Consider the following 26,091-nt stretch of genomic DNA (forward strand, 5'->3'; position numbering starts at 1 on the left):
AGAATTGTAGACCAGCAGATAAAGAAATACTAGGAAAACTGCTGCTGGACTGCAACTCTTTGCCAACTTTTTTACAAACCCTTGATCTACCCTTTCATTTTCCCTAAAAAACACGGTCGGCTTGAGACGAGATGTTAAGACAGTTTGTGAGGGTACATAATCAGTCATCTTCTCTAATCGCCAGCATGTGAATAAAGTGCCCATAGAGATTCAATCCTTGTCTCCATTTACTGGTACTTGTAGTGACCAGCAGCACAAATGCCGACTTTTCCAGTTTCAGGTGGACTCCTGTGACCACAACGGGCAGCTCAGCTGGATGTCTGGAATAACTCAGACTGCAGGGCGTCTCTCCACAGGTCTTCTATCTCAGGCTTCTTCAGATCCTGGCTTCTTCATAATTCCTAGAGGGCAAGTCCCAACATACAAGCCCTTCTAAAATCTCTTCCTGACTCACACTTCCTAATGTATATTCATTTGGATTCAGTGTCTACAATTGGAGCAAGTTAAATAGTGAAGAACCCACCCATACAAATACCTCTGTGTGGTGAAATGACTGTGCTAGGCAGAGCTGCCAGGAGATTTCCCATTTTGGCAGTTACTTACTCATTCGTGATCCACAGGCTTTAGCAAAGCTGCAGTTAGTCGGCATTTTGTGGGGCCTGTTGACGTGACCACAACACTTAGCTTTTCCTCCTCAATGACAGAATGATTCCTCAGCTATTTTTGTTTGTTTCAACATTCTTTTCCAAGCCAAATTTCCTGAGGATTTTCTTTCAGGTCTCTTTTGTAGCCGAAATTGCAAATGTTCCCAGCTTTGGAGATTGGAAGCACTTTCCCTATACCTGTAGGTTTTCCAGTGCTTTGCAGTTTGTTAGTTCCGTTTCTTAAATTTTCCAGTCCTTTTGTTTTTGTTCTTTTCTTTACTTAATCCCTTTCTTTGCTTTCATTGAATTATTTTGATGTTATTTTTCTATGTGAACTGAATGTTTAATTCATTTATTTTTCATTCTTTCTTAGAAATGAATATGCATGAGCTATTAATTTTAATCCTCACACAAGGATGTTTATTGATTTTAGAGAGGGAGGAAGGGAGAGAGAAAAACATCAATATGACAGAGAACCATGTCTCTCACATGTGCCCCCAAGAGGGATCCAACCTGCACACTAGGTATGTGCCCTGACTGGATATCAAACCTGCAACCTTTTGGTGTACAGGATGATGTTTCAACCAACTGAGCAACCTGGCCAGGGCTGAGCTAACAATTTTTAAATTTTTTTTTAGTTATTGATTTCTAGTGAGAGAGAGAGAAGCAGTGATTTGTTGTTCAATCCATTTATGCATCCATTGGTTGATTTTCGTATGTGCCCTGACCAGGGATGGAACCCGAGACTTGACTATCAGGTCAGGACAATACTGTAACCCAACTTTAACCAACTGAGCTACACAGTCAGGGCTAATTTTTTTTCCTAAGTGTTGCACTGTTTATCTATTAAATCCCTTCACATAGCTCACATTCACCAGGGAACAATCTTTCCTTTACCATTCCTTTCTGAAATAATTTCTTTCTTTGAAATCAAAAGCAGTTTTTTTTTTAAAGATTTTTATTTATTTATTTTTAGACAGAGGGAAAGGGAGGGAGAGAAAGAGGGAAACACCAATGTGTGGTTGCCTGTCACATGCCACCCACTGGGGACCTGGCCTGCAACCCAGGCATGTGCCCTGACTGAGAATAGAACCCACCACCTTTTGTTTCGCAGGCCAGTGCTCAATCCATGGAGCCACCCCAGCCATGGCTGACAGCAGTTTTGATCTACTCATTTGGCAACTTCTGAGGAGGATGGTACTGTGTCTGCCTTGGAATTGTGTCCTACAACAAATAAGTGACAACAACAATGAATAACCTTCACTCAGTGCGTACCCTGTGCCTGGCATTATACTTTATACACATCACTTTAACAATGCTGTGCTAATATTCCACGGCCTCTTTACAGAGGAAATAGGTACCAGAAGTTTGTTTTGTGTTTCTATTTCTGAAACATGCCAAACCTTCAGTTTTAGGGCCTTTCCCCCTTACCTGTGCTGCTGTCCTTCCATGTTCTAATTCAGTACTCAGAGCAAATGCCATTTCTTCAAGGCCTTACTGATCATGGGGTGGATCTAAAACAACCTTCCTCCACACTTTCATATATCATCTTTTACTTTGTTGATAGCACTAACTCATATTATCTTGCTCATTTATTCTTTTCCTTGTTATGATCTGCCTCCTCCCCTAGACTTCATACTCCAAGGAATAGAAATTTTGTCTTGTTCATCACAGCATTTCCAAGTCCCCTTAGAATAACAGCACATAATGACCACTGTGTAAATATTTATGGAATGAATTCATTGTCGAAGGCAAATAACGGGATCTGAGCAGCCAGTACTCTTAGGCTGTGCTGAATAAACTTAACAGCTACTTTTGAATTTGAAAGTGTGTGTGACCTAAGGCCCCTCACTCCATTTCAACAGGGTTTCTTCCCTGTGAAATGAGGAGGAAGGCTCTTTCCGCTCTTTTTCACCTACTGGAATTCCACGAGGAATAAACCTACCTTACAAACCAGAGTGAAAGCATGAGGGAACTGGTTCTTTTAAGGTCGCTCAGCAGCTGAGGAAGAGAGGGAGGAGAGTGGAGCGAGGTGGGTAGGATAAGGAGCAGGGGACGGTCTGGGGACTCTGGAGAGCAGAGGGGTCCGGGTGGTGGTGGTGACCGGCGCCCAGAGGTTGGGAGAGGCACAGAGGGGGCGCCGTCTCCCCAGCTGGGACTGGCAGGGCAGCAGGTGGTCTGGACGAGAGGCGAGGGCTGCGCAGATGTTGGGGGTGTGGTGGGGAAGGGTGGCGTCAGGTAACCGCCCTGCGCGGTGGGACAGCTAGGGATAGGGAGGGGACGCACCGGGGTTGCCCAGGGAGCGATCTATTTCACGGGACAGGGCGGGTCACCGACGGGGCTGGGGGATGGTCCGAGGAAGGTGAGGTGGAGGACTACCAGGGGTCGCCGAGAGGGCCCCCGGCAGCGGAGGAGAGCAAGAAGGTGCGGCGCAGCGCCGGGTGGGAGCGGACCGAAGCAGGTGGGTGGGGAGCAGGCCAGTAGAGGCGCACGTGGGTACCCGGTTAGCCCAGGAGCTCGCGGGGGTGGCGGAGAGGGCGCGGCTTGGCGGGCCGGCCTGGCCGGACGTTGGGGAATAGGCGCTCGGGTCACGGAGGGGCGGGCGCTGCCGCGGGCCGGGCACAGGAGGGGCGGCCCCGTGGCCGTCGCCTCACTTCCGGGAGCGCCCGGGCACAGCGCCGCCGCCCGCTTGCAGCCAGTCCGCGGGCCGCGGCCGCAGAGCCGGGGAGCGCCCAGCCAGGCCGAAGCCGCACAACCCGCACAGTCGCGCCTCTCCCTGCCGCCATGGGGGCGTCCTCGCGGCTACTGCGCGCGGTGATCATGGGGGCGCCGGGCTCCGGCAAGGGCACCGTGTCGTCGCGCATCACTAAACACTTTGAGCTGAAGCACCTCTCCAGCGGGGATCTGCTCCGAGACAACATGCTTCGGGGCACAGGTGGGAGCCCAAGCTGGAGGGGTGTCGTGCGCAGTTGCCGGGGTTGGGATTTGAGGGCGGAGGGGCTGTGGGTGGGTGATGCGCGCGTCCCGGGGATGCGGATCCATAGATTTGGGTGCAGGCGATTTGAGTCCGGGCATGCGAATGCAGCATTTGCTTCCCGCTGTCCAGGGGTGAGACCTCCTGATGCTGAGCGACTGACTGCTCACCGAAACCTCCGACCTCCGTGGACAGCTTCAGGCGGGTTATTAGGGGAAGGAACTTGGAAGTTAGGACACGTTCGAAGTTCAAAGATTAAAGGAAACTGCTTGGCTTTGAGAGGCAAGTTCAGCCCCAGTCGCAACTGCCTAAGAGTCCATAGAACTGTGGCTTGTTCTCCACGTGCCCTTCAGCCTAGCAGGGGTGTCCAACCTTTTGGCATCTCTGGGCCACACTGGGAGAAGTGTTGTTTTGAGCCACACATTACATATATAAACACTAACTAAAACTAATGAGGAAAAAAAAAAGGTTTTAGGTACACTTACGATTTTGTGTTGGGGTGCATTCATAACTATCCTGGGCCGCATGCAGTGGGCTGCAGTTTGAACTCCCCTGGGAGAATTGTTTGCTTCCTTTTTCTTGTTTTTTTTCCTCCTTCTCTTCCTTCCTCTCTCTCTCCCTTCCTCCCTCCCTCCCCTCTTCCCTCCCCTCCCTCTTTCCCTCCCCTCCCTCTTTTAACTACGGGATTTTCTGGTTCCAAGCTTTCTCCCATAATCTTAAGGCAGAGCATTATTTACTCTTACTGCAGCCACATAATTGGCATAGATCTTGGACACCCCTAGAGATTTCTTAGACACAAAAGCTGTTCTTGTGCGTAGTTATCTGAAAGATTGTTTTGTTCTCATGCCAAATAAATTTTTGTAACTCAGCATGAAATCCAGTCAACAAGCTGTACACTTTACAATGAGTCGATTTTATGTAAATTAAATCTTAAAACTGTTTTCCAAAAGTCAACAAACATTAGAGTGAGGTTTTCTGTTTTTTCTCAAAAGTGCTGATCTTCATTTTCCAAAATGGAATTCATTTGAAGCTCATTTTTATTTTTAAAAAAGATCGTACTTATTTCTTTTTAGAGAGGCGAAGGGAGGCAGAAAGAGTGGGAAAGAAACATTGATATGTGAGAGATACGTCTATTGATTGCCTCTCACTCACTTAACTGGGGATCTGGCCCCCAACCCAGGCATGTACCCTGACCAGGAATCAACCCGCAACCTTTTGGTTTACAAGCCTGGCACTCAATCCACTGAGCCACACCAGCCAGAGCGAGGGTCCCTTTTAAATATTGTAGAAGTAATGCCTGAACGAGGTTAAAAAAAAGGTATTGGAAACAGGATGGAAGTACATAAAATAAAAGTAAAGCCCTTTCTCATGACCTGACTCAGTCCCATTCTTCCAAAGGGAACAGTGTTACGTTTTTCGTTTTAGAAATTTTTGTATGAGCACAAACATGTATACACCTTGTTTTATTAATATATAATCATGCTATATATGTATTCTGCACCAGTGTGTTTTCACTTTATATCTCGGATGTCTTTCCACATGAAAACATGGAAATCCCTTTATTTTATTAATATTTCTCTATCTATTTGCTGAATCGACTATAATTTATTTACTCAGTCCCCAATTTATGAGCATGTAAGTTACTTCTAGGTGGGGTTTTATGTTTGTTTCAAAAATACTGACATTTAGATGAAGAAAAGAACCACCCCAGTGTTTGTACTTTGTGTCTTGGAGTTCTTTGGTTCAGCACCTAGTTGGTGTATCACTACTTTCATTTTTCTCTTCTAACATTGATCTTTAAAAAAAATCATAAAGTATTTTGTAGTTAACTCAACTTCTTCAAAAGGTTGAATTGTTTGGCTCCCGTGCCAAGTGTTCTTGATGCAACATATTGAAGTAGTTAGGCAACAAACAGCCTCCAGTACTGCACCTAGTTGGGTAAGATGATTCAAAACGGAAAGGAGTCAAGAACCCTGAAGCAACTCTGAAAAATAACTCAGCAGTGATACGTAACTGTGGTTACAGGACACCTTCAGCGAAGATTTAGGGATCTTAATTTGTTAAGATCCTTAACAGTGTTAATTTGTGAAAGCACAAAACATTTACAATATTAATTTAAAGCGAGTAAGGAAACTTTTTTTAAAAATTCAGGTATAATACTCTTTGCTCACCCTTAGCATCCCTGACAGGCCGCGGTCCTCTTTCTGTCTCCACAACCTGGAAAGAGAAGCTAGAGGGAGGGAAAGACGGTCATTTTCTCTCAGGCATCTGTTCTTTCTGTGGTTTTTACAGGCGATTCTTTAACAAGGAAAACAGAAAATGGAGTTTATAGAGAGGTCATGAGACTATTATTACAGATGTTTTGTATCTCAGGACAAAGAATATATTTTCAATAATAATTGTGAATAAATTAGGTATTTCCCACAGGATCAGAGCCAAAAGAGATATGTTATTATTTATTTTTAAAATATTGCTTAGTGTTTTTTGATACTAAGAGTAAAGTATATGTATTATAAAGGAGGAAAAACATGTCATGAGAATATAAAAAAGAAAATGAAAATCCTCTGTTGAGGTCACTACCTAGAGACAATTATAATGAACCTTTTGCTGATTTTTCTTATATTCTTTTTTTCTCTGTTGCTATTATGTGTTTGCAGTTTGTTATATTCTAATCTATTGCTTAGATATATTTTACCTCACTTATTGTGAGCATGTTCACACACCATTAAGAATATTTAGTCTCATCAAGACTGCACAATTATTGGCCCTGGCCAGGTAGTGCAGTTGGTTTAGCACACCATCCCAATATGCCGAGGTTGCAGGTTGGATCCCTCCCTGGTCAGGACACACACAAGTATCAAACAGTGAATGCATAAGTAAGTGGGACAACAAATCAGTCTTTCTCTCTCTCTCCCCCCCCTACTTCTTCTCTCTCTCTCAAATCAATAAACCCTGGCCACGTAACTCAGTTGGTTAGAGCATCATCTCAACACGCTAAGATTGTGGGTTCAATCTGTAGTTGGGGCACACAGATGAAGCAAACAGTGAATGCATAAATAGTGGAACAACAAATCAATGTTTCTCTCTTTAAAACCAATAAACAAAAATTTTAAAATCAATAAATAAAATTTTAAAAAATTGCACAATTATTAATTTAACATTTATCTGTTATTGGACATTTATGTTGTTAACCATACTTTGCTATAATAAATGCTGCAATGACTATCCCTGTACATGAATATTTGGCAGCATCTCTGCTTACTGACTCCAGATAAATTCCTGAGTGTGGAATTTCTATAAATATGGTATGATCAAATAGGATCAAAATAGTAGATAAGAGCTCAACTATGGCAGAAATTGTGAGGTTGCCATGTGATTGCCCAAAGTTTGAGAGACTCCACTGCAGCTTAGTGCTTCTCGAAGATGTAACCCTGGACTGGATGGCTAGCCCTTTTGAATGTTATTTATTCTCATCTGTAAACTGAGGAGGTTAAAGTCAGTAGATATCTTCAAAGCCTCTGTCAGTTCCCAGGATTCTGTAGGTCTAACAAACCTTTTGCTATGTATGCCCAGGGAGGACAGGTGTGCCTAATTAGAATGATACTGACAGCAGGGCAAACTATTTTTACAATGGCAAAAAAATGATTTATAATAAGCATTGCATTACCTGGTTTGGAATTCCAAAAAGTATAAGACAGCATTTAGTGAAAAGATCTGTCCAGGGCTATTTCATGCACTTACGACTCTTTACCCAGTTTTCCTGTTTCTTCCCCCAAATAATCCTCATACCCATTAGCAATCACTCCCTTCCCGTCTCTCCCCACCCAATCTGTGCCATTGGCAACACTAATCTACATTCTTGTCCTTATTTTCATACTTGAACATTTTGTGTAAATGGTATCATACAATATCTGGTCTTTTATGTCGGGCATTTTTCACTGAGCACAATGTCTTCCAGGCTCACCCATATTGTATTGGTACTTCATTTCTTTTTTTTGCTGAATAACATTCCACTGAATGGATATATTGCCTTTCTTTAACCACTGAGGTATGGACATTTGGGTTGTTTTGCCCTTTTCTGTTATTTTATGGGTACACTAAAGTTTGTTTAAATAATTTAAAGAGTACTCTGACCAGTATGGCTTGGTTGGTTGGGCATCGTCCCACAAAACAAAAGGTCACTGGTTCAATCCCCAGTCGGGGCACATATGAGAAACAATCAATAGAGAAGCAAATGATAGATGTTTCTGTCACATCGATGTTTCTTGCCCTCTCTTTCTCCTTCCTTTCCTCTCTCTCTAAAAATACATACATACATACATACAAACATACATAAAATGTTTAAATGAAGAGTATTTTAAAAAGATGAACCTGAAAATTAATATCATCTCAAAGAAAGTAGGCTTTTGATAGATTTTTTTTAAAACAAAGTAAGTTAGGCCTTTTAAAATTCCATTGCAAGAGGGAATCCAGGCAACTCATCTCTCCATCCATCCACCCAGCTCTCCATCCATGCATGCATGCATCCACCCATGGCGCCATCAAGCACCTAGTGTATGCTAGGTGCTAGAGAAACAGACAAATGTATTTCAGTGGGGGTGCTCACATTTGGAATGTAGGAGTGGAAGGCAGGTGAGTGGGTAGCCATGTGTGTTAGTCTGCTCAGTTTGCCGTAACAGAATACTACCTATAAGATGGCTTAAACAATAGAAATTTATTTTTCATAGTTCTGGAGGCTAGAAGTCCAAGATCTAAGTGCTGGGACGGTTGGTTTCTGGTGTGGCCCTTCTTCCTGGCTTGCAAAGGGCCACCTTCTTACTCTGTCCTTATGGGGCTTTTCCTCTGTTGCATATATTCCTGGTGTCTCTTCCTCTGCTAATAAGATCAGTCAGATTGGATTAAAGTCCCCCATTTATGAACTCATTTAGCCTTAATTACCTTCTTAAATGCCCTATCTCTAAATACACCTACATTGGGGTTTAGGACTTCAACACATGGATCAGGGGACATAGTTCAGGCCATAGTAACACATAAACAGATAGTTTCAGCAGTGTGATAAGTGCTCCAATAGAAACAAGTCCAGAGGTGGAACTTTTAGTTGCCTAGGAAGTTGAAGGACACCTCACTATGAAGGTCCCTTTAAGGTGTATCTTGAAAGATGAGCAAGAGCTTATGAGGCAGCAGAGAGGAGACAGAGACATGTGCAGAGGCCAGGAGGAGGTCCTAGAGTATATGGAGCTCCCTGCTAAGGGGTATGGTTTGAGTGTTTGGTGGAGATGGTGGGAAGGGGCCAGGGAGAGACATGATGAGGCCAGACCCAGTTTCTTTATACAGTTTCTGAGTTGTGTTTCTATCCTGAAGCTGCGTGGGAAGGGGAGGAGTATAGACCTGGGACTGGAACTCTCACTAGGTGCTTCACTGAGGAGGAGATTGGGTGATGGTCGGAGAGGGACCAGTGGTCAAGAGAGGTTTTTATATGTGTGCGTGCTCTCTCTTCTCCCTCTCTCACTCCTTCCTTCTCTCCCTCTCCTCCTCTCCCCCTCCCTCCCTCCTTCTCTCCTGGCTACTCTTTCTCACATCCAAACAATTCCCCTTTCCTTCCCCCAAGCACCTAGATCCTCACTTTCTTTCTCCTAAGTTCCAAGGGCCCCTTCTTGTGCTTCTATAACTCATTTTTGAGCCCATGCAGCCCAGCTGGCTCACTTTGTCTACTTCTGTGACTTTCTAAATAAACATTTGCTGATAAAGAAAGAGAGAGGTTTTTATTTTCAACATAATCTTGTGACCTATCCCATGGATGAAGGTATTATAATTTTTATGAATGGTTAGAAGAAGAATATGAATGCCTATTTACCCCAGGCAGAAAACTGGTACTTAAGGGGCCACCTGCTGTAATCCCAAGTCACATCTCCTTCCTGCTATGGTAACTACTATGTTGACTGACTATTATTTGAGAAAGGTTTTTACAAAAAGCCCTTGATTGGGTGTAAGGTTATTTATCTCATTCCCTTTTACTCCAGTAGTTTAATTTTGTTTTCTTTTGACAAGTTCTTAAAGTAAGTTTATACTTTCCTAAGAGGAATTTTGGCAGGAACTAGGTTAATTCTCTGTAGCCCTTTTCTGCACATGTAAAAGACAACTGTTACTTACAGGTTGGCCAGGCCTGCTTTTGCGCTTCACAGATGCTCAAACTGTTTAGAGATCATTCAGATAAGAGGTGCCATTGGCTTGGGTAATGTTATAAGAATGGCCAAACTTTAAAATGAGAGGTACAACTACAGATGGCTTTTTATATAATACAAAGACTCATCTCTCAAATTAATGTCCGTGTTTGTAGAATTACTGATAATTTTCCTTAAAATTAAAAGGTGGCTTTAACTTCCCTATTTTCCTCTAAATTTCCTTTTCTATTTGATTTGTGTATACCTTTGTAGAAAATTAGCTTATTTTGAATAATTAATTTTTAAACTGCCTGTTTATATTTTGTCAGTGTGGAAGCTCCCATTTGTTAACTTTTGAGTCAAAACAAAATAGTATTTTTATGAGGAGTCTGTTCAGGTACAATATTAAATTATAGCCAATCAAGGGAATAAAAATTAACCAATTGTGCAAAGAATATACTGGACAAGTGTCCTTGCATTTAATTTTGGGAGGAGATAAAAATTTGAAATATAATAAACAATCTGTTCAGGCTTTGACATAGGAAGTTGAATTGTTTTTTTTTCTTTTAAATAAACTCCAACAGGAGCATTACATACTTTAGATTTTAGTAACTATTGTACACAAATGTTTATTGATATAGAAAGTTGTTAGTGATAAATGAAAAAGATGATAAGACTATGCATGGGACTATTTTTCACAAAACACAATATTTGGAGGTTTTTCTGTTGTTAGTTATAAATTAATGGCTTTTTGTTTTGTTTCGCTTACCAGGCATTTCCCATCTTTCCTTAAAAAAAAACTTTATTGATATAATTCACATACAGTAAAATTCCCTCTTAAAATATATTGTTCAGTGTTTCATATGACATTCAAAGTTTGGCAACCATCACCACAATCAATTTTAGAACATTTTTATCACCTCATAAAGAAAACCTATTCCCATTAGCAGTCATTCTGCATTTTCCCCCAATGGTCCCAGCCCTAGATAACCACTAATCTTACATATCCAGCTCTTCTGAACATTTCATATAAATGAAGTGATACATGTCTTTTGTATCTGGCTTCTGTCACTTAGCGTGTTTTCAGAGTTCATACACTTTCTATGTGTCAGTACTTCTCATCTTTTTATGGCTAACCAGTATAATTTTGTGTGGGTATGCCACATTTTACTTATCCATTCATTGCTTGATGGACATTTGGTTGTTTTACATTTTTTGGCTATTGTGAATAATGTTGCTATGAACACATGTAAGTTTTTGTGTGGACATGGTTTTTTTTCTCTTGGGTATATACCTAGTAGTAGAATTGCTGGGTAATATGGTAACTCTTTAACCTTTTAAAGTACTGCCACACTGCTTTCCAAATTGATTATATCATTAATTCTACCAGCAATATATGTTCAACATTTTTGGCAACACTTTTATTTGTCTTTTGATTATAGCCATCCTAGTGTGTATGAAGTAGTATATCATTGTGGTTACCACTTGTTATTTCCCTAAGGACTAATAATGTTGAGCATTTTTTAATGTGGTTATTGGCTATTTGTATATCTCCTTTTTGTATTCAAATCTTTTGCCCATTATTGAGTTGTAAGAATTCATTAAATATTCTAGATACAAGTTCCTTATCAGATACATGATTTATAAAAATGTTCTCCCATTCAGTGGATAGTCTTTTCACTTTTGTGATGCTGTTCTCTGAAGCATTTAAGTTTTTAACTTTAATGAAGTGTCCAGTTAAGAGTTTTGTAGTTTTATACCTACATTTAGGTCTAAAAAACATATTGATTTAATTTTATATATGGTATAAGGTCCAACTTTATTCTTTTGTGTATGTCTATTCAGTTTAATCCCAGCACCATTTGTTTAAAATGATATTTTTCCCTATTAAATTGTCTTAGCATCCTTGTTCAAAATTATTGACTGTAAATTTAAGGGGTTATTTCTGGACTCTCAGTTCTGTTCCATTAGTTTATATGTCTATCCTTATACTAATACCACACAGTTTGATGGCTGTTTTAAAATCTGAAGTGTGTTCTCCAACTTCGTTCTTTTCCCAGTTTGGTTTGGCTATTCTGGGTCCTTTGCTTTCCACATAATTTTACAATCAGTCTGTCAATTTCTGCAAAGCATGAGCTGGGATTTTGTATTTGTGTGTGTGTATTTGGAAAGATTATATTTATTTATTTTGAGAGCAGAGAGGGAGAAAAATATTGATGTGCAAGAGAGACTCTTGCAAGCCCCCAAATGGGGACCTGACCCGCAATCCAGGCATGTGCCCTGACCAGGAATTAAACCTATGACTTTTACGTTTGTAGGACAACACCCAACCAACTGAGCCACACCAGGCAGGCACAAGCTGGGGTAGTTTTGATAGGATTGCATTGAATCTGTCAGTCATTTTCATGCAATATTGAATTCTTAATAGTAACTTTTCTAATCTATAAATATGAGCTGTCTTTCTACGTAGTTAGGTCTTCTTTAATTTCTTTTAAAAATACAGTTTTCAGATTAACAGTTTTGCTCTTTTTAAAAAAGTGTATTGCTAAGTATTTTAATTTTTGATGCAATTATACATGGAATTGTTTTTTGAATTTCATTTTCAGATGTTCACTGTTAGACTTCTGTATATTGACATTGTATCCTGCAACTTTGCTCATTTATTAGTTCTAATAGCTTTTAGTGGATGCCTTAGTATTTTCTATATATAAGATCATGTAATTTGCAAATAGAGATAGCTTTACTTCTTTCTTTGTGGATGTCTTTTGTTTCTTTTTCTGGACTAATTGCCCTGGCTACAGTCTCTGGTACAATGCTGAATAGAAATGGCGAGAGCAAGTCATCTTTTCTTAAGGCTATTCTTATACTGATGAAATTAGATACTTTTTCAGTTAGTCTCATCATCTCAATCCATTTATTGTCAGTACTTGAGGGTTCAGAAGAGGGCTTGGCCTGAAGAGTGAGGGGTGAGGGGTGTGACTGATACCAATTTTAGGGACTCAGCCCTGGAGGATTTCAAGTTTTTACATCTTTTCCAAAACACTGTTGAAGTTGTGCTCTCCTTTCCCAGGGCCAGTGGTCAAAAGATGGGGAACAGAGAGGTGTGCGCGTATTATGTATGTGGACCTTCCCAACAGGTTATTTTAGTGAATCCTGAGTACTTTCTCTCTGAGCCCAGTCCCTCTTCCAGATGCAGTTGGTAAACCCAGGCAGTACACCTGGCAAATGGCTGCCAGTTTCCAGGCAGTTAATGTGCTTATTTAAAATCTAAAAGTTCGTGGCAATTTACAATATGCTCTAGACTTCTGGTCAAGATGGAGGTATGGTTAAACACAGCTCACCTCCTCGCACAACCACATCAAAATTACAACTAAACTATAGAACAACCATCACTCAGAACCATCAGAAATTGAGTTGAATGGGAATCTGACAACTATGGAATTAAAGAAACCACATCCATCCAGACAGGTAGGAGGGTGGAAATGCAGAGGCATGGAATGGTCTGGTCCCACACACACATGTGATGGAAAAAAAATTGGGAAGGATATCTCGGGAGCAGGAGTCCAAGCCCCACACTAGGCCCACAGCCCAGGGTTCCAGTCCCAGGAAGGTAAGTCCCCATATCTGGCTATAAAAACCAGTGGGGATTGAGTTGGCAGAAGAAACTGTTGGGAGTCCCACGCAGTACCTCTTAAAGGGCCTGCACAAGACTTACTAAGATTCACTCCTTCTGAGCTCCAATACCAGGGTAGCAGCTTGAAAGGCACCAGTGGCATACGGGGAGGAACTGAAGTGCTGGGCATCAAGGCAAGAGCCGGAAGACAGCTCTGTCCCAGATAAAACTGTGGGTAGAGGCCCATTATTCCTTTTCTGAGCCCTCCCCCTTCAGAGCCACAGAGCCTGCAGGCAGGTGCCATATCTGAGACTCCATCAACCTGGCTCACACTGCTTGCCCCCAACCCCCTGATTCCCTGAGATTGCAACCCACCCAATTTATGGGCCCACCCAAGCTGTTAACAGTGGCTTCTCCATATGAATGGCTTCTCTTGGGTCATGCTTTAGATCTTTCTAAATTCTCTCAAGCAAGCAACAGCCAGTCTCAGCAAGCCCTCAGCCTCTGTACCTCTTGCTGAGTGGCTCCAGGCCTGGCACTAGCAGCAACCAGCCTCAGTTCACAGCCTGGGCTCACTTGGGTACCTACCTCCAAGCCCAGCACAAGTAGCAACTATCTGCAGATGCTTTATCTCTTCTGCCAAGTGACCCCAGAGAAACACAGAAGGTGGATGACCTTGGCCTGAACCACCCAGAAAACCACAGAGCCTGCACACCAACTGGACAGCTACAGACCACACCAGAGCACCACCACCCATCCATCCCCACAAGAGACATGCTCAAGGAGTGGATGCAGTGGGCTCCAGAGCCCTACTGAAGTTCTGCTCTGTGGTGTGGGCCACTGCACAGCTGATCTTCCACGGAGGGTGAAGGTTGGTGGTCAGTGGTCACAGCTAGTTATAGCAGCTGACTGGCCTGGGTAAATCCCTACCAATTCCTACCATTATCACAACAATCAAAGCTCAGCCAGAAGAGGAGGGTGTACTCAGCCTACACCTTGAGTGCCCAGCTTGGGTGATAGGGAAGGCTGTGTCACTAGATCCTATGGGACACCTATTTCATTAGGCCACATGACCAAGACAGGGAGTCATAGAAACTCCACCTATTATATAGAAATACAGGGAGGCTGCCAAAACAAGGAGACAAAGAAACATGGCCCAAATGAAAGAACAGATCAAAACTCCAGGAAAGAACTAAACAAAATGGAGATAAACAAACTATCAGATGCAGAGCTCAAAACACTGTTTATAAGGATGCTCAAGGAACAAGGTGAGGACCTCAACAGCCTAAAAAAGATCTAGTCATAAACAAAGAATACACTAAATGAAATAAAAAACAATTTATAGGGAAACAACAGTAGAGTGGATGAAGCCATGAATCAAATCAACGATTTGGAACAGCTGGAAGCATAAAACAACCAATCAGAACAAGAAAAAAGAATCTAAGAAAACAAGGATAGTGTAAAGAGCCTCTGAGACAAATTGGTAGTTACAGAACAGCCATGCGGATGTTAAGTACAGTATAGGAAATGGGGTAGCCAAAGAACTTATATACAAGACCTGTGGACATGAACATTCACGTGGGGATTGCCTGAGGGAATGGGGGTGCTGGGTGGAGAGGGGCAAAGGGCAAAAAATTGAGATAACTGTAATAGCACAATCAATAAAAACAACTTTTAGAAAAAACAATATGCTTTAAAGTCCATATGGTAAGTCATACCAAGAATTATGAAAACAATAATATATTTTTGACCCTTTAATCTGACTCCTGGGAATTTATCCAACAGAATTAATTCAGAAGAAAAAAAAGAAATAGAAAGTAGGGAAAAAAAGAGTATTAAAATGTTTAAAAGTAGTAGTAGGGAAAAACCAAGACTAATTTAGATAATTTAAATGTCTAAGAGCACTAATGTGAAAGTGTATTTTTTATATATCAAATGTGAGTATATGTTGATGGAATGAAATACAGTTACAAAAAATGACTATATAAAATCACTGAAAATAGCCCTGGGTGTTGTGGCTCAATGGATTGGGCACTGGCCTGAGAACTGAGGGGTCACTAGTTTGGTTTCCAGTCAGGGCACAAGTTTGGGTTGTGGGTCAGATCCCCATTTGGGGGCATGTGAGAGGCAACTGATTGGTGTATCTCTCACACATTAATGTTTCTCTCCCTTTCTCCCTCCTTTCCCTTCTCTCTAAATGTAAATAAATAAAATCATTTTAAAAATCACTGAAAAATATTTTTAAAATATATTTTATTGATTATGCTATTACAGTTGTCCCAATTTTTCTCCTTTTGTCCCGCTATGTCTGGTGTTCCCCCTTCCCTCCATCAGTCTCCCCTTAGTTCATGTCCATGGGTTGTGCATATAAGTTCTTTGGATTCTCCATTTCCTATACTGTTCATAACATTCCCTATTTTGTACCTACCAGTTTGCTTCTTAACCCCTCCACCTTTCTCCCCATTCTCTCCCTTCTCCCTATCAAGTGATAACCCTCAAAATGATCTTCATATCTATGATTCTGTTCCACTTCTGGTTGTTTGCTTAGTTTGTTTTTTTAGATTCAGTTGTTGATAGTTGTGAATTTGTTGCCATTTTTTTTGAGAGGGAGAGAAACATCACTGTGTGGTTGCCTCTCGAGTGCCCCCCATTGGGGACCAGCCTGCAACCCTGACTGGGAATCGAACTGGTGACCCTTTGGTTTGCAGGCCAGAGGTACTTAATCCACTGAGCCATACCAGTCGGGGCTGAATTTGTTGCCATTTTAATGTTTATAGTTTTGATCTTTTTGTTAAATAAGTCCCTTCAACATTTCATGTAATAATGGCTTGGTGATGTGATGAACTACTTTAGCTTTACCTTATCTGGGAAACACTTTATCTGCCCTTGCATTCTAAATGATAGCTTGCTGGATAGAGTAATCCTGGATGGAGGTCCTGGCCTTTCATGACTTTGAATTCTTCTTTCCAGCCCCTTCTTGCCTGCAGGATTTCTTTTGAGAAATCAGCTGATGGTCTTATGGAAACTCTTTTGTAGGTAACTCCCTGCTTTTCTCTTGTTGCTTTTAAGATTCTCCTTGTGTTTGTTTCTGCATCTTAGGTAGAGCTGCTTAACTCCCTGTCTCAGTAGTGTAGCCTATTGTACAAAAGGCACCAGTAAATTCTGTGGGGCAGAGGCTTAGGTAATTGCCAGGGTGGGGCAGCCTGCTTCACTGCTCTGTGGCTCTGTGTGGGGGGAGGGCTCAGAGAGGGGACAGTACCACTGTCTGGCTTCTGGAGGTTTGCCCAGCGCTCACCCCATTTCCTGTCACTTAACTCACTCCCCGTATTTGGCGCCCTTTCAGCTGTTGTTCTGGTGCTGAATCCCAGAGTGGGTGGGTTTGCATATGTTCTAAGACCGTGTGGGTCCTTTAGGTGGAGTCTCTTGAAAATCTGGCACTTTCTTTCACCGCCCCTATCCCCAGCGATTTTTACAGCCAGAAGTTATGGGTGTTTATCTACCTGGCCCTGGAACCCTGGACTGTGTGGTCTGGCCTGGGGCTGGGATCGCTTGCTCCTAAGGTATCCCTCCCGATTTTTATCTACCACATGTGAGTGTGTGACTGCCCCTTCTACCACCACCACCGGCACCTCTCCACACCACACCACGTCTGTGCATCTCTCTGCCCCTTCGCCACACATCTCCGCCCCTCCTACCCGTCTAGATGAATGTGGCTTCTTTACATCCTTGGTTGTGGAACTTCCATACAGTTGGATTTCGGACAGTTCTGGGTGTTACTTGTTTTGAGGTTTAGTTATAATTCTTTCTGTGGTTGCTCGAGAAGGTGAAATGTGTCTGTCTACTTCCTGAAAACTATTTACATAATAATACTAAGGGAGAAAAGACCACGAAACTATATGTACACATTTTACAATGGTATTATAATTCTAAATGTATATAAATAGTTTGGAAAAAGATGATGAGAAAATTAAAATACTATTGCATAAGAATGACGTATAGTTGAGTAATATTTTTAAATTGGTCATACATTCTTTTCTGGGGTGTTTTATTAATAGAAATGTAATATAATCATAGTGTTCATCTGGTCAAAAATTGAGTTGTGACAGCAGCATCTATTTTAGTGATTAGAAAAGTCTCTAGAGCACTTAAACCAACCCACTTAAAAATCATGATTCTTCCTTAAAGAGAAACTAATTTCCATAATTCTGTATACTTTTTCTGATAGAAAATTTAGAAAACATAGAAAAGTACAAAAGTGTAAAAAAAATCACACAATTTCTTTCACAGAGATAGCTTCCCAGTATTTTTCTGCCTACTTATTTATGGTTTTCCATAATGGATAATTTGAAATAGGCATAGGTTATTTCGTAACCTCTGTTTTTATCGAAAAAGTTGATGAAGCACATTTTCAAATGAGTGTGTTATCTAGAGGTCTTTAGGCACCCAGTTTCCTAAGGGGCCTGGAATGGGATAAAACTGATTTGCTGATTTGCTTTTCTCCCCTCATTCTGCTGTAGAGATTGGTGTGTTAGCCAAGACTTTCATTGAACAAGGGAAGCTCATTCCAGATGATGTCATGACTCGACTGGCCTTTCATGAGCTGAAAAACCTCACCCAATATAACTGGCTATTGGATGGTAAGTGAAGTGTCACTAGCATTTCAGCTGCTCAAAATGAGTGTGGGCAGGAGAATGAGCCTTTCATGGGCTATAGACGTCACAGATGGTGGGCAGGGAGCCTGGGTTCTGCCACTAATTACCCTGAGGTCTTGGGCCAGTCATCTTCTCTGCCTGCATCTTCTTCTTTTAAAAAAATTATGTTTATTTTAAAGATTTTATGTATTTTTTTTTTTTTTAGAGAGAGGGGGAGGGAGAGAGAAAGAGAGGGAGCGAAACATCAATCAGTTGCATCTAGTACGGGCCCCAGCCTGGGATAAACCTGCAACCTAGACACACTCCCTGACCAGGAATCAAATCAGCAACATTTCGCTTTGTGGGACGACACCCAACCAACTGAGCCGTGCTGGCAGGGCTCTGCCTGCATCCTTATCCACGCGGAATAGGGAAGTGAACTGCATGATTTCTAAGTTTTTTGGATGTGACTTTAGTTCCTTTCCCCTCGTTTGAGAATTTTTTATGAAGAGGAAGGATTACCAGGAAAGGAAGAAAGGTTAGAGGCTAATTGACAATCAGCTATAAGCTGGCAGAGTGGCAGAATGGGTTGAATTTTAATTTTTGAAGAGAGAAGTATTTATTGTAAGGAGTGGGCTCACATGGTTATGGAGGCTGACACATCCCAGGATCTTCAGGGTGAGTTGGTAAGCTGGGGACCCAGGAGAGCTGATAGTATACTTCTAGTCTGAAGGCCAGTAGGCTCAAGACCCAGGAAGAGCTGTTTCAGTTTGAGTATGAAGGCAGGGAAAAGCCCATGTCCTAGCTCCAAGGCTCCCAGGCAAGAGGAATTCCCTTTATTCAGGGGAGGGTCAGCCCTTTTGTTATATTCAGATCTTCCATAGATTAGATGAGGTCCATCCACAGCGAGGAGAAAAACCTGCTTTACTTAGTCTGCTGATTTAAATGTTAATCTCATCTAGAAACACCCTCACAGACACACCCCCCAAAATGCTGCACCCTGAATAAATATCTGAGCACCCTGTGGCCCAGACAAGTTGACACGTGAAACTAACCATCGTAGTTGCCCTACAGTTGTGATCAGCTTGGCTGGTGCTACTGCTTCTGTTCAAATTGCTCAACATTAATTAATTCTCTTCCTTCTTCCCTTTCTTCCTCCCTTCTCTTCCTCTGTTCTTTTGTTTTTGTTTTTTTAATTTGTAAAGGTTTTCCAAGGACTCTTCCTCAGGCAGAAGCCTTGGATAGAGCTTATCCGATAGATCTAGTGATTAATCTGAACGTGCCCTTTGAAGTCATTAAGCAACGCCTCACTGCTCGCTGGATTCATCCCGCCAGTGGCCGAGTCTACAACATCGAATTCAACCCTCCCAAAAATGTGGTGAGTAGTTGTGAAGCTGGCCTTCCACATAGCAGTCTCCAGTCCTCTCGTTCTCACAGACAGAAGTTTTATGACTTTGGAAATCCTACCTGACCAGAACTCCTCAGGTTATATTCTCAGGTTACTTGGTGTAGTCCTTGTGTGCTCCACTCAGTTTGTTAGTGAAGGCATCCCCAGGAGTAACAGGCGCTTGTTGTTCCTTCAAAACCATGTATTGATTTCTACTCCGCGCCAGGGAGTGCATTAGGAGTTGGGGAAATAGCGACACATTGGCTTATTTAGGGCTTGCAGTTCAGTTCCAGTCTGTGGCTCAATCATGTATATGTGATACATATAGTCGATACAAGAATGTCCAAATCTGTACAGAATTTCTATAAAATTTTATTTGAGCCAAACAGTGATATAGCTGGGAGCAAGATTTCAACAGACTGAGAAAAATGCTCCCTGGAATGGCAGTTTGCAGCTTCTTTTATGCATTTTGAATTAAGGAGGGAACAGAAGGAAGATTACAGGAAGGTGGGAGCAGCAAGGCAGGGACTGGACTGCTGGACACTTAACAAGATTATGTGCTCTCTTGAGGGTGGCTTCTGAGGGGTCTGAAAAGAGGCATTTCAAAGGTGTGTTAACCTAGATGCACAGAGGCAAAGGACAGGGCTTGCTTAAGGCAAAGAGAAATCTTTTACTAAAGAAGGTATATGCCTGGGCATGACTACCCACTGCGACCTGCCCACTTAGGAATTTATGATCAGGTTACCTTGTGAGGTTACTTTCTGTAGGACCCCTTATTGGTCCACAGTGTGTATTTAGAGGCTGTTTAGAAAACCTTTTATTCTAAGGAGACTGACTGACCCTGTTGAATGATCCTAGGGGTCTCATGGCTCTGTGTTGCAATGGTCTGGGTTTGGATTTGATCCCACTTATTTAAAAGCACATTTGTGTGCTTGGAGCTTGCATAGAGAAGATATGTTTAAAAATCATATAACTGCTTATAAAAATAAGATGTTTGGTACCAGCCTGTTCTAACTCCCACTCAGGGCATTGATGATCTGACCGGAGAGCCTCTCACTCAGCGTGAGGACGACAGACCAGAGACAGTTGTCAAGAGGCTGAAGGCTTACGAAGCTCAAACACAGCCCGTCTTGGAATACTACCAGTGAGTGTCACTTTTCAGAACTTCTCTCACATGAACCACTAAAGCAGTTTTTGATGGTCTGTGCTTTACAGCTGAAACGCTAAAACAAGAGAAGATTCAATTCCAGTTGATTTAGATAAAAAGGACATTTATTAGCATTTGTAATAGAGAAGTCCAGATGGTAGGTTGGGCTTCAGTCACCCCTCGGTTTGAACAGTGTTTTGCCATTCCCTCAACTTTGCATTGGCTTTGTCCTCAGGCTTCCTGCATAGTTGCAGACAGTTGCCAGGAACAGCCCTTGCATGAGGGGCATAGAGGTCCCCTCTTCCCCAGTGAACAAAAGCCCTGAGTATCATGTACACTGAACCCACTGGACCAGCCACTGTGGTGAGAGAATGCCCTGCCCTAACTGTTGTAGCCCAAGGCCTGAACCAGGCCCGGGGTTGGGAGAGATTGCACTGATTGGTCCACGCCTGGAGCTGGGAGTGGGTCAGTCTCACCCACACTCTGCTGTCTGCGGGAAGAAGGGCTAGAACAAACGCCCGGGAGGCCAACCCAATCATGCCCCTGCTTGCCTCAGTAGGACAGAAGACTCAAATAGCAACCAATCCTCACATCATTTATTTGGCTAATTTTTGAAGCTTATATTCTAACATATTTTTGTCTGCTCTGCAGGGAATTTCACAACAAATATGGGATTTATACTGAATAATATTTGACTCAGGCTAAGAAACAGTGCAGTTTCCTTACTCACCCTTTGCCTCTCTTACAAAGGACTTAATCACAACCCCTTTCCTTTTATTCATTCTTGTACTGAACAATGATATAGCATCAAGACAGTACCGTATTGTGATTAGGGTGGATTCTGGAGCCAGTCAGCCCCAGTTCAAATCCCATTTATTAACTTGGCCTTAACCTGTCTTCTCCCCTGTAAAATGGGAGTTAGAACAGAGGGTCGAAAAACTGAATTAAAACTCTTTCAGCTGCAGGACATTTATAGTGTAATTAGACCTGTGTTTACAAACAATATGATGCTCTTACTCTTTAGAGGACCAATATTCGAAGCTGGTTTTATTACATAAAAGTTAAAATGTTTGTCCAAGGTACATCTTTAGGACTGAATAGGTGCCTATAGTTGTGTCCTTGGTAATTAACCCATTTTTGACACTAGCTTGATTTTAAAGTGCCTCTTCTAGAGGCTTACAGCTGTTTAGAAGCCTGTTCTCTTGAAAGCTTTAGGAGATGCCTGTGAAGTTAGAAACAGGAGGGCTTCTAATATGAAAAGAATGCTGTATATGCATAATGCCTCACTTTAGCAGGAACTCGGTGGGAATTATTTAAGGTAGTCTTAACTTAAATGAGGTATCAGAAAGGAATGCTTCTGCCCCCAGTGAAACCTCTGAAAATACAGTAAAAAGGTTGCAGAGGCATGATAGATCTTATTTTTGGAAAGAATATTAACTAGAGTTCTTCTGTTGCCCTTGTGCAGCCTGGAGGCCAGTGTGAGTGAGCTGGTTGGAGGAGCAGGGTAAGCAAGAGGGATGCCAGTATCTGTGGCGGGAACCTGTGTGTTTTGAAAAAGAACCCCAGGATTCTCATTGTCCTCACCACTTACCCCCCCAGAAAGCTGGAATAAATAGACTTTGATATCAAGTCTATTGCTGGTCTGATACCAAGTCAGACAAAACTGCCTGGGAAGAAAAGGAGAAATACAGTAAAAAAGAATACAGTTATTCCTCTTCCCCTGAAACTCACGAGTAGCATAGGGGGGAAAAAAAAACATAGGTGAAAAAAGGGGAAGCACAATCAAGTGTTAGGAAGCTGTTTTGCAAACGAGTAGTAGATAAAGAAAACCAGGGCGTGTACTGGTGTCTCAGAGGCCCTATGTTTGAAAACCTTGGTTTGGGCTGTTACTTGATATCTGTAACACACCATTTTATCAGTGAAATAAGGAACTTGAACTTTAGAAAAGATTAAATGAACTGCTACATGTAAAGCACTTATTACATGCTCAATAGATGATAGGTGGTGCTGTTACTATCATTATTATTTTACATTTTTAAAAATCCTCACTTGAAGACATTTTTTCATTGCTTTTTAGAGAGAGAGGGAGGGAGAGAGGGAGAGGGAAAAACATCAATGCGAGAGAGAAGCATTGACTGGTTGCTTCCCATAGGTACCCCAACCTGAGATCACACACACCTGGACTAGGGATCATATGCACTGGGATTGGGGACAGAACCATAACCTAGGTATGTGCCCTGACTGGGAATCGAACCCACAACCTCTCAGTTGTGGGCCAATGCTCCAACCAACTGAGCCATACTGGCCAGGGCAGTGCTATTATTATTTTTTCACATTTTTTTTATTGTTGTTCAAGAACAGTTGTCTTCATTTCCCCCTCACCCTACCCCCACCCCGTAAGTGCTATTATTTTTAAGCGACTGTTTCTGTAAGCCAGAGGACCCAACTGAAGCTAAAATACAGGTTTTCCATGCCCAGCCAAGTGCCTTGATCACACAGACCTAATACTTACTACAGAGAGCCCTAAATCCACATTATCATCTCTTAAGAATCACTTTGAAAAAGCTTATGATGAAGAGTTGTGTTTTTTGTTTTGTCATCTTTAGGAAAAAAGGAGTATTGGAAACATTCTCTGGAACCGAAACCAACAAGATCTGGCCCCATGTATATGCCTTCCTACAAACAAAAGTTCCACAAATTAACCAGAAAGCACCAGTTACTCCATGAGGAAAGCATGTGTAACTAGTAAGATGAGCAGAAGCTCCTCATTTGTGTAGTTAGAGGCTCCTTGTCCTGAGACTCTAATGTATGAATTCTTTGAAAATTGTTTAATTTCTACTGATTTTATTCTGGAAATTAAGGATGTGCCAAATGCATCAGATACTCATTTTTTGAAATCTAGTATATTTTATCCAGTTATCTTCTATGGGTGCACAATTCAAAAACATCAGAGATCTCTAACGAAACTTGTAAAAAATCATTTAGAGCAATTGGTAGTAATCTAACTTCTGTTCAGAAGAGTAAGTGGTTGATCAAGTTCCCTTATTTTTCTGGAAAAGTAAAAGAAAAAAAGTCCTCTGTCATTTGGGAAAAGTATCTCATCAGAGGGTTTTAATTAGATATGCCAAAAAGCCATATTTAGCACTGTGGTACATGGTCTTGTGGTACTGTATGTCTGTAAAATTCCAGAAGAAAAGCAACTGGATTTACGTATTAATTGAATGATGCAAATTCACTGCTGCTTCTACACTAAAGAAATTTGTAAGCTAGCCATGTATGTTGTATTTATTTTGTTGTTAAATGTACCTTCAGGTTACTCAGAATTTTCAGTTTATCAATTAGCATAGAAAGTACTTTCCTATAGGATTTAATTAGAAATTGACATTAAGTCTTGTGAAGGACTGGAGTTGTATTTTCAAAGGAAAATGTAAAGGCCTATGTTTTCAGGTGATACTTGGGTTAAGATATGTGCTTTTGGACCTACTTGCTGGTTTCTCTTTTTGATCAGAATGTATGATCTGCCTTGATGAGTAACACTAAAGAAGAAAAAAACCCCTCATGGCATTAGATAAAGCAAGCATGCTTTTTCATTAAGAAATAGATCAGGTCTGCCTGGGGAAAACTGTCTGGACAAAAATAGCAATCATAATTAGTAAACAGGTGTGGCGATGAAAAGGACTTACATCCCAGGTTAAAAAGGGCCTAGATGCTACGTTTCTGGAAGGGGTTCAGTCCTAATCAAAGAAGTTGACACCTGCTGGCATTCACTGCTGCCCTGTCCTAAGGGTAAAGGACTCTGCTGGTGGGTGAAACCTGAGCAGCCATTTCAAAATCAAAGCGACTTGATTCCTTAGTGGAGCAGCAAGGATGCTTCTGTGCACACTACGGCCTGGCAGAACGAGGGGAGCAATAGGAGAGTGGAGAAGCCTGACTGTGTGTCTTCAGTGGCAGGCTTACTCTTGGCTTTACTTGGTGCCAAATCAAATGAAACGAGTCCTCCTACAGCTGTTAAAAACTGCCTTTGAAAATGTGGCCTGTTTTATTCTAGGCACCTAAAATGCAATTGCCTATAAGTGGTTCTTATGTATTTTGTGGGGGGGAAAAACTTATTTTTCTTTCGATTTTTTAAAAATTCAATTTGATCTTTCAAAATGGACCAAAGCTTTTAAAAAGGATTACTGTAAACATTCCTTTCTTTATAAAACTTTCTATAATGCCTTATTTGAATGTTAATACTAACATGCTTTCTAAAAATGTGAACTACTGAACTTACGAATTATCACTAGGTTATCAGACATACATTAGTATTAAGGTATTAAAGAATACAATCCAATTTGACAACTGTAATGATCGCTTTGTCTTTGGTAGGTAGGTCACAGAGCCCGCTCCATTCCACCTTCCATTCTGCTGCCCTGATGACTCACTGCCTCTGAATTGGTGACTCGTTTCTAATAATTCTCTTAAAACAGTACAGAAACTGGTTTCCTTTCATGTTACACTTCATCTCCTGCTATAGTATGGCAGCCATATTGGCCTTCTTGACACCCTTGAGATTTGGAATCAGAAACAGGGGAGAACATGGCTATGAAATTTAAAATTCTTCTTCCCTGTGACCATTCCCTCCTCACCCCCAAAACAACCCAAAGTTTTGCACATGCATCCATTAGTTTGGGAAACACCTGCACTATTGCTTTTTTCTTTATTAAAGCAAACAGTACTTGTTTTATGTTGAGTTAATGTCAGACAGTTCTGATGACTAGCGTTGCTGAGGAGCACATCTGCTACAAAAAAAAAGCCACAATGCTGTAATGATTACGATTATGATTTATGTGTCTCATAGAAACATGCCTGGAGCTGAATGCCATGGCTAGAAGCTACTGTCTTAAAGCCTAATGAGAACAGTACTTAAACCTACAACCCTATTTTCTGGAGTACCACTTATTTTGGTACACCCTTCATAAGCAGGATGTATTGTGGGAAATGGAAACTGACAGATAGTACCATCAATTTTATTTCTCAGCCTTGGTGGCATAGCTCAGTGGATTGAGCACAGGCTACAAACCAAAGTGTCACAGGTTCAATTTCCAGTCAGGGTACATGCCTGGGTTGCAGGCCATGACCCCCAGCAACTGCACATTGATGTTTCTCCCTCCCTCCCTTCCCTCTCTAAAAATAAATAAAATCTTTTTTTCACCTCCCCCCAATAAATAAAATCTTTAAAAAAATTTATTTCTCAATTCCATTTGAAATAGGTTAAATACTGGCTTAAATTTCTAAACCCCAGACCATAGCTACATTTCACCCAGCTATTCTGAAGGGCAGTCCAGCAAAGACAAGTATTTTGGATACTCATAGTTTGGGACAAAATTTACCTATGTTAATAACAAATCATGGTAATTATAGAACTTGTATTAAATCATTTTAATATTTGCAACCAACAGCAAGAATAAATTTGTATTTTCAAACATGTTTATAGGTTGTGTCTCCTCATTGACAAAAACATATTCCCAGACACTAGTAAAATGCATAAATAC

The 26,091-nt window shown here is 41.5% G+C and overlaps 1 protein-coding gene across 3 annotated transcripts; it reads left to right on the top strand.

Annotated features, from left to right (window-relative positions):
• The first annotated feature begins 3,306 nt into the window (after positions 1-3,306).
• Positions 3,307-25,342, top strand: AK3 (adenylate kinase 3). 3 transcript variants are annotated; one of them, XM_036021675.1, is made up of 5 exons: positions 3,307-3,579; positions 17,910-18,029; positions 19,229-19,401; positions 20,436-20,554; positions 20,793-20,921. In XM_036021675.1, exons 1-5 carry the CDS (start codon positions 3,429-3,431, stop codon positions 20,803-20,805), a joined length of 576 nt encoding a protein of 191 aa, XP_035877568.1. In that variant the 5' UTR covers positions 3,307-3,428; the 3' UTR covers positions 20,806-20,921. The 3 variants fall into 3 exon arrangements, with proteins under 3 accessions (XP_035877568.1, XP_028363457.1, XP_028363450.1); XM_028507649.2 differs by lacking the exon at positions 20,793-20,921 and adding an exon at positions 23,164-25,342 and having other exon boundaries at positions 3,310-3,579; XM_028507656.2 differs by lacking the exons at positions 17,910-18,029; positions 20,793-20,921 and adding an exon at positions 23,164-25,342 and having other exon boundaries at positions 3,309-3,579.
• The last annotated feature ends 749 nt before the right edge of the window (positions 25,343-26,091 follow it).

This window comes from Phyllostomus discolor, chromosome 3 (assembly GCF_004126475.2).
Source record: "Phyllostomus discolor isolate MPI-MPIP mPhyDis1 chromosome 3, mPhyDis1.pri.v3, whole genome shotgun sequence".
NCBI classification, from domain to species: domain Eukaryota; kingdom Metazoa; phylum Chordata; class Mammalia; order Chiroptera; family Phyllostomidae; genus Phyllostomus; species Phyllostomus discolor.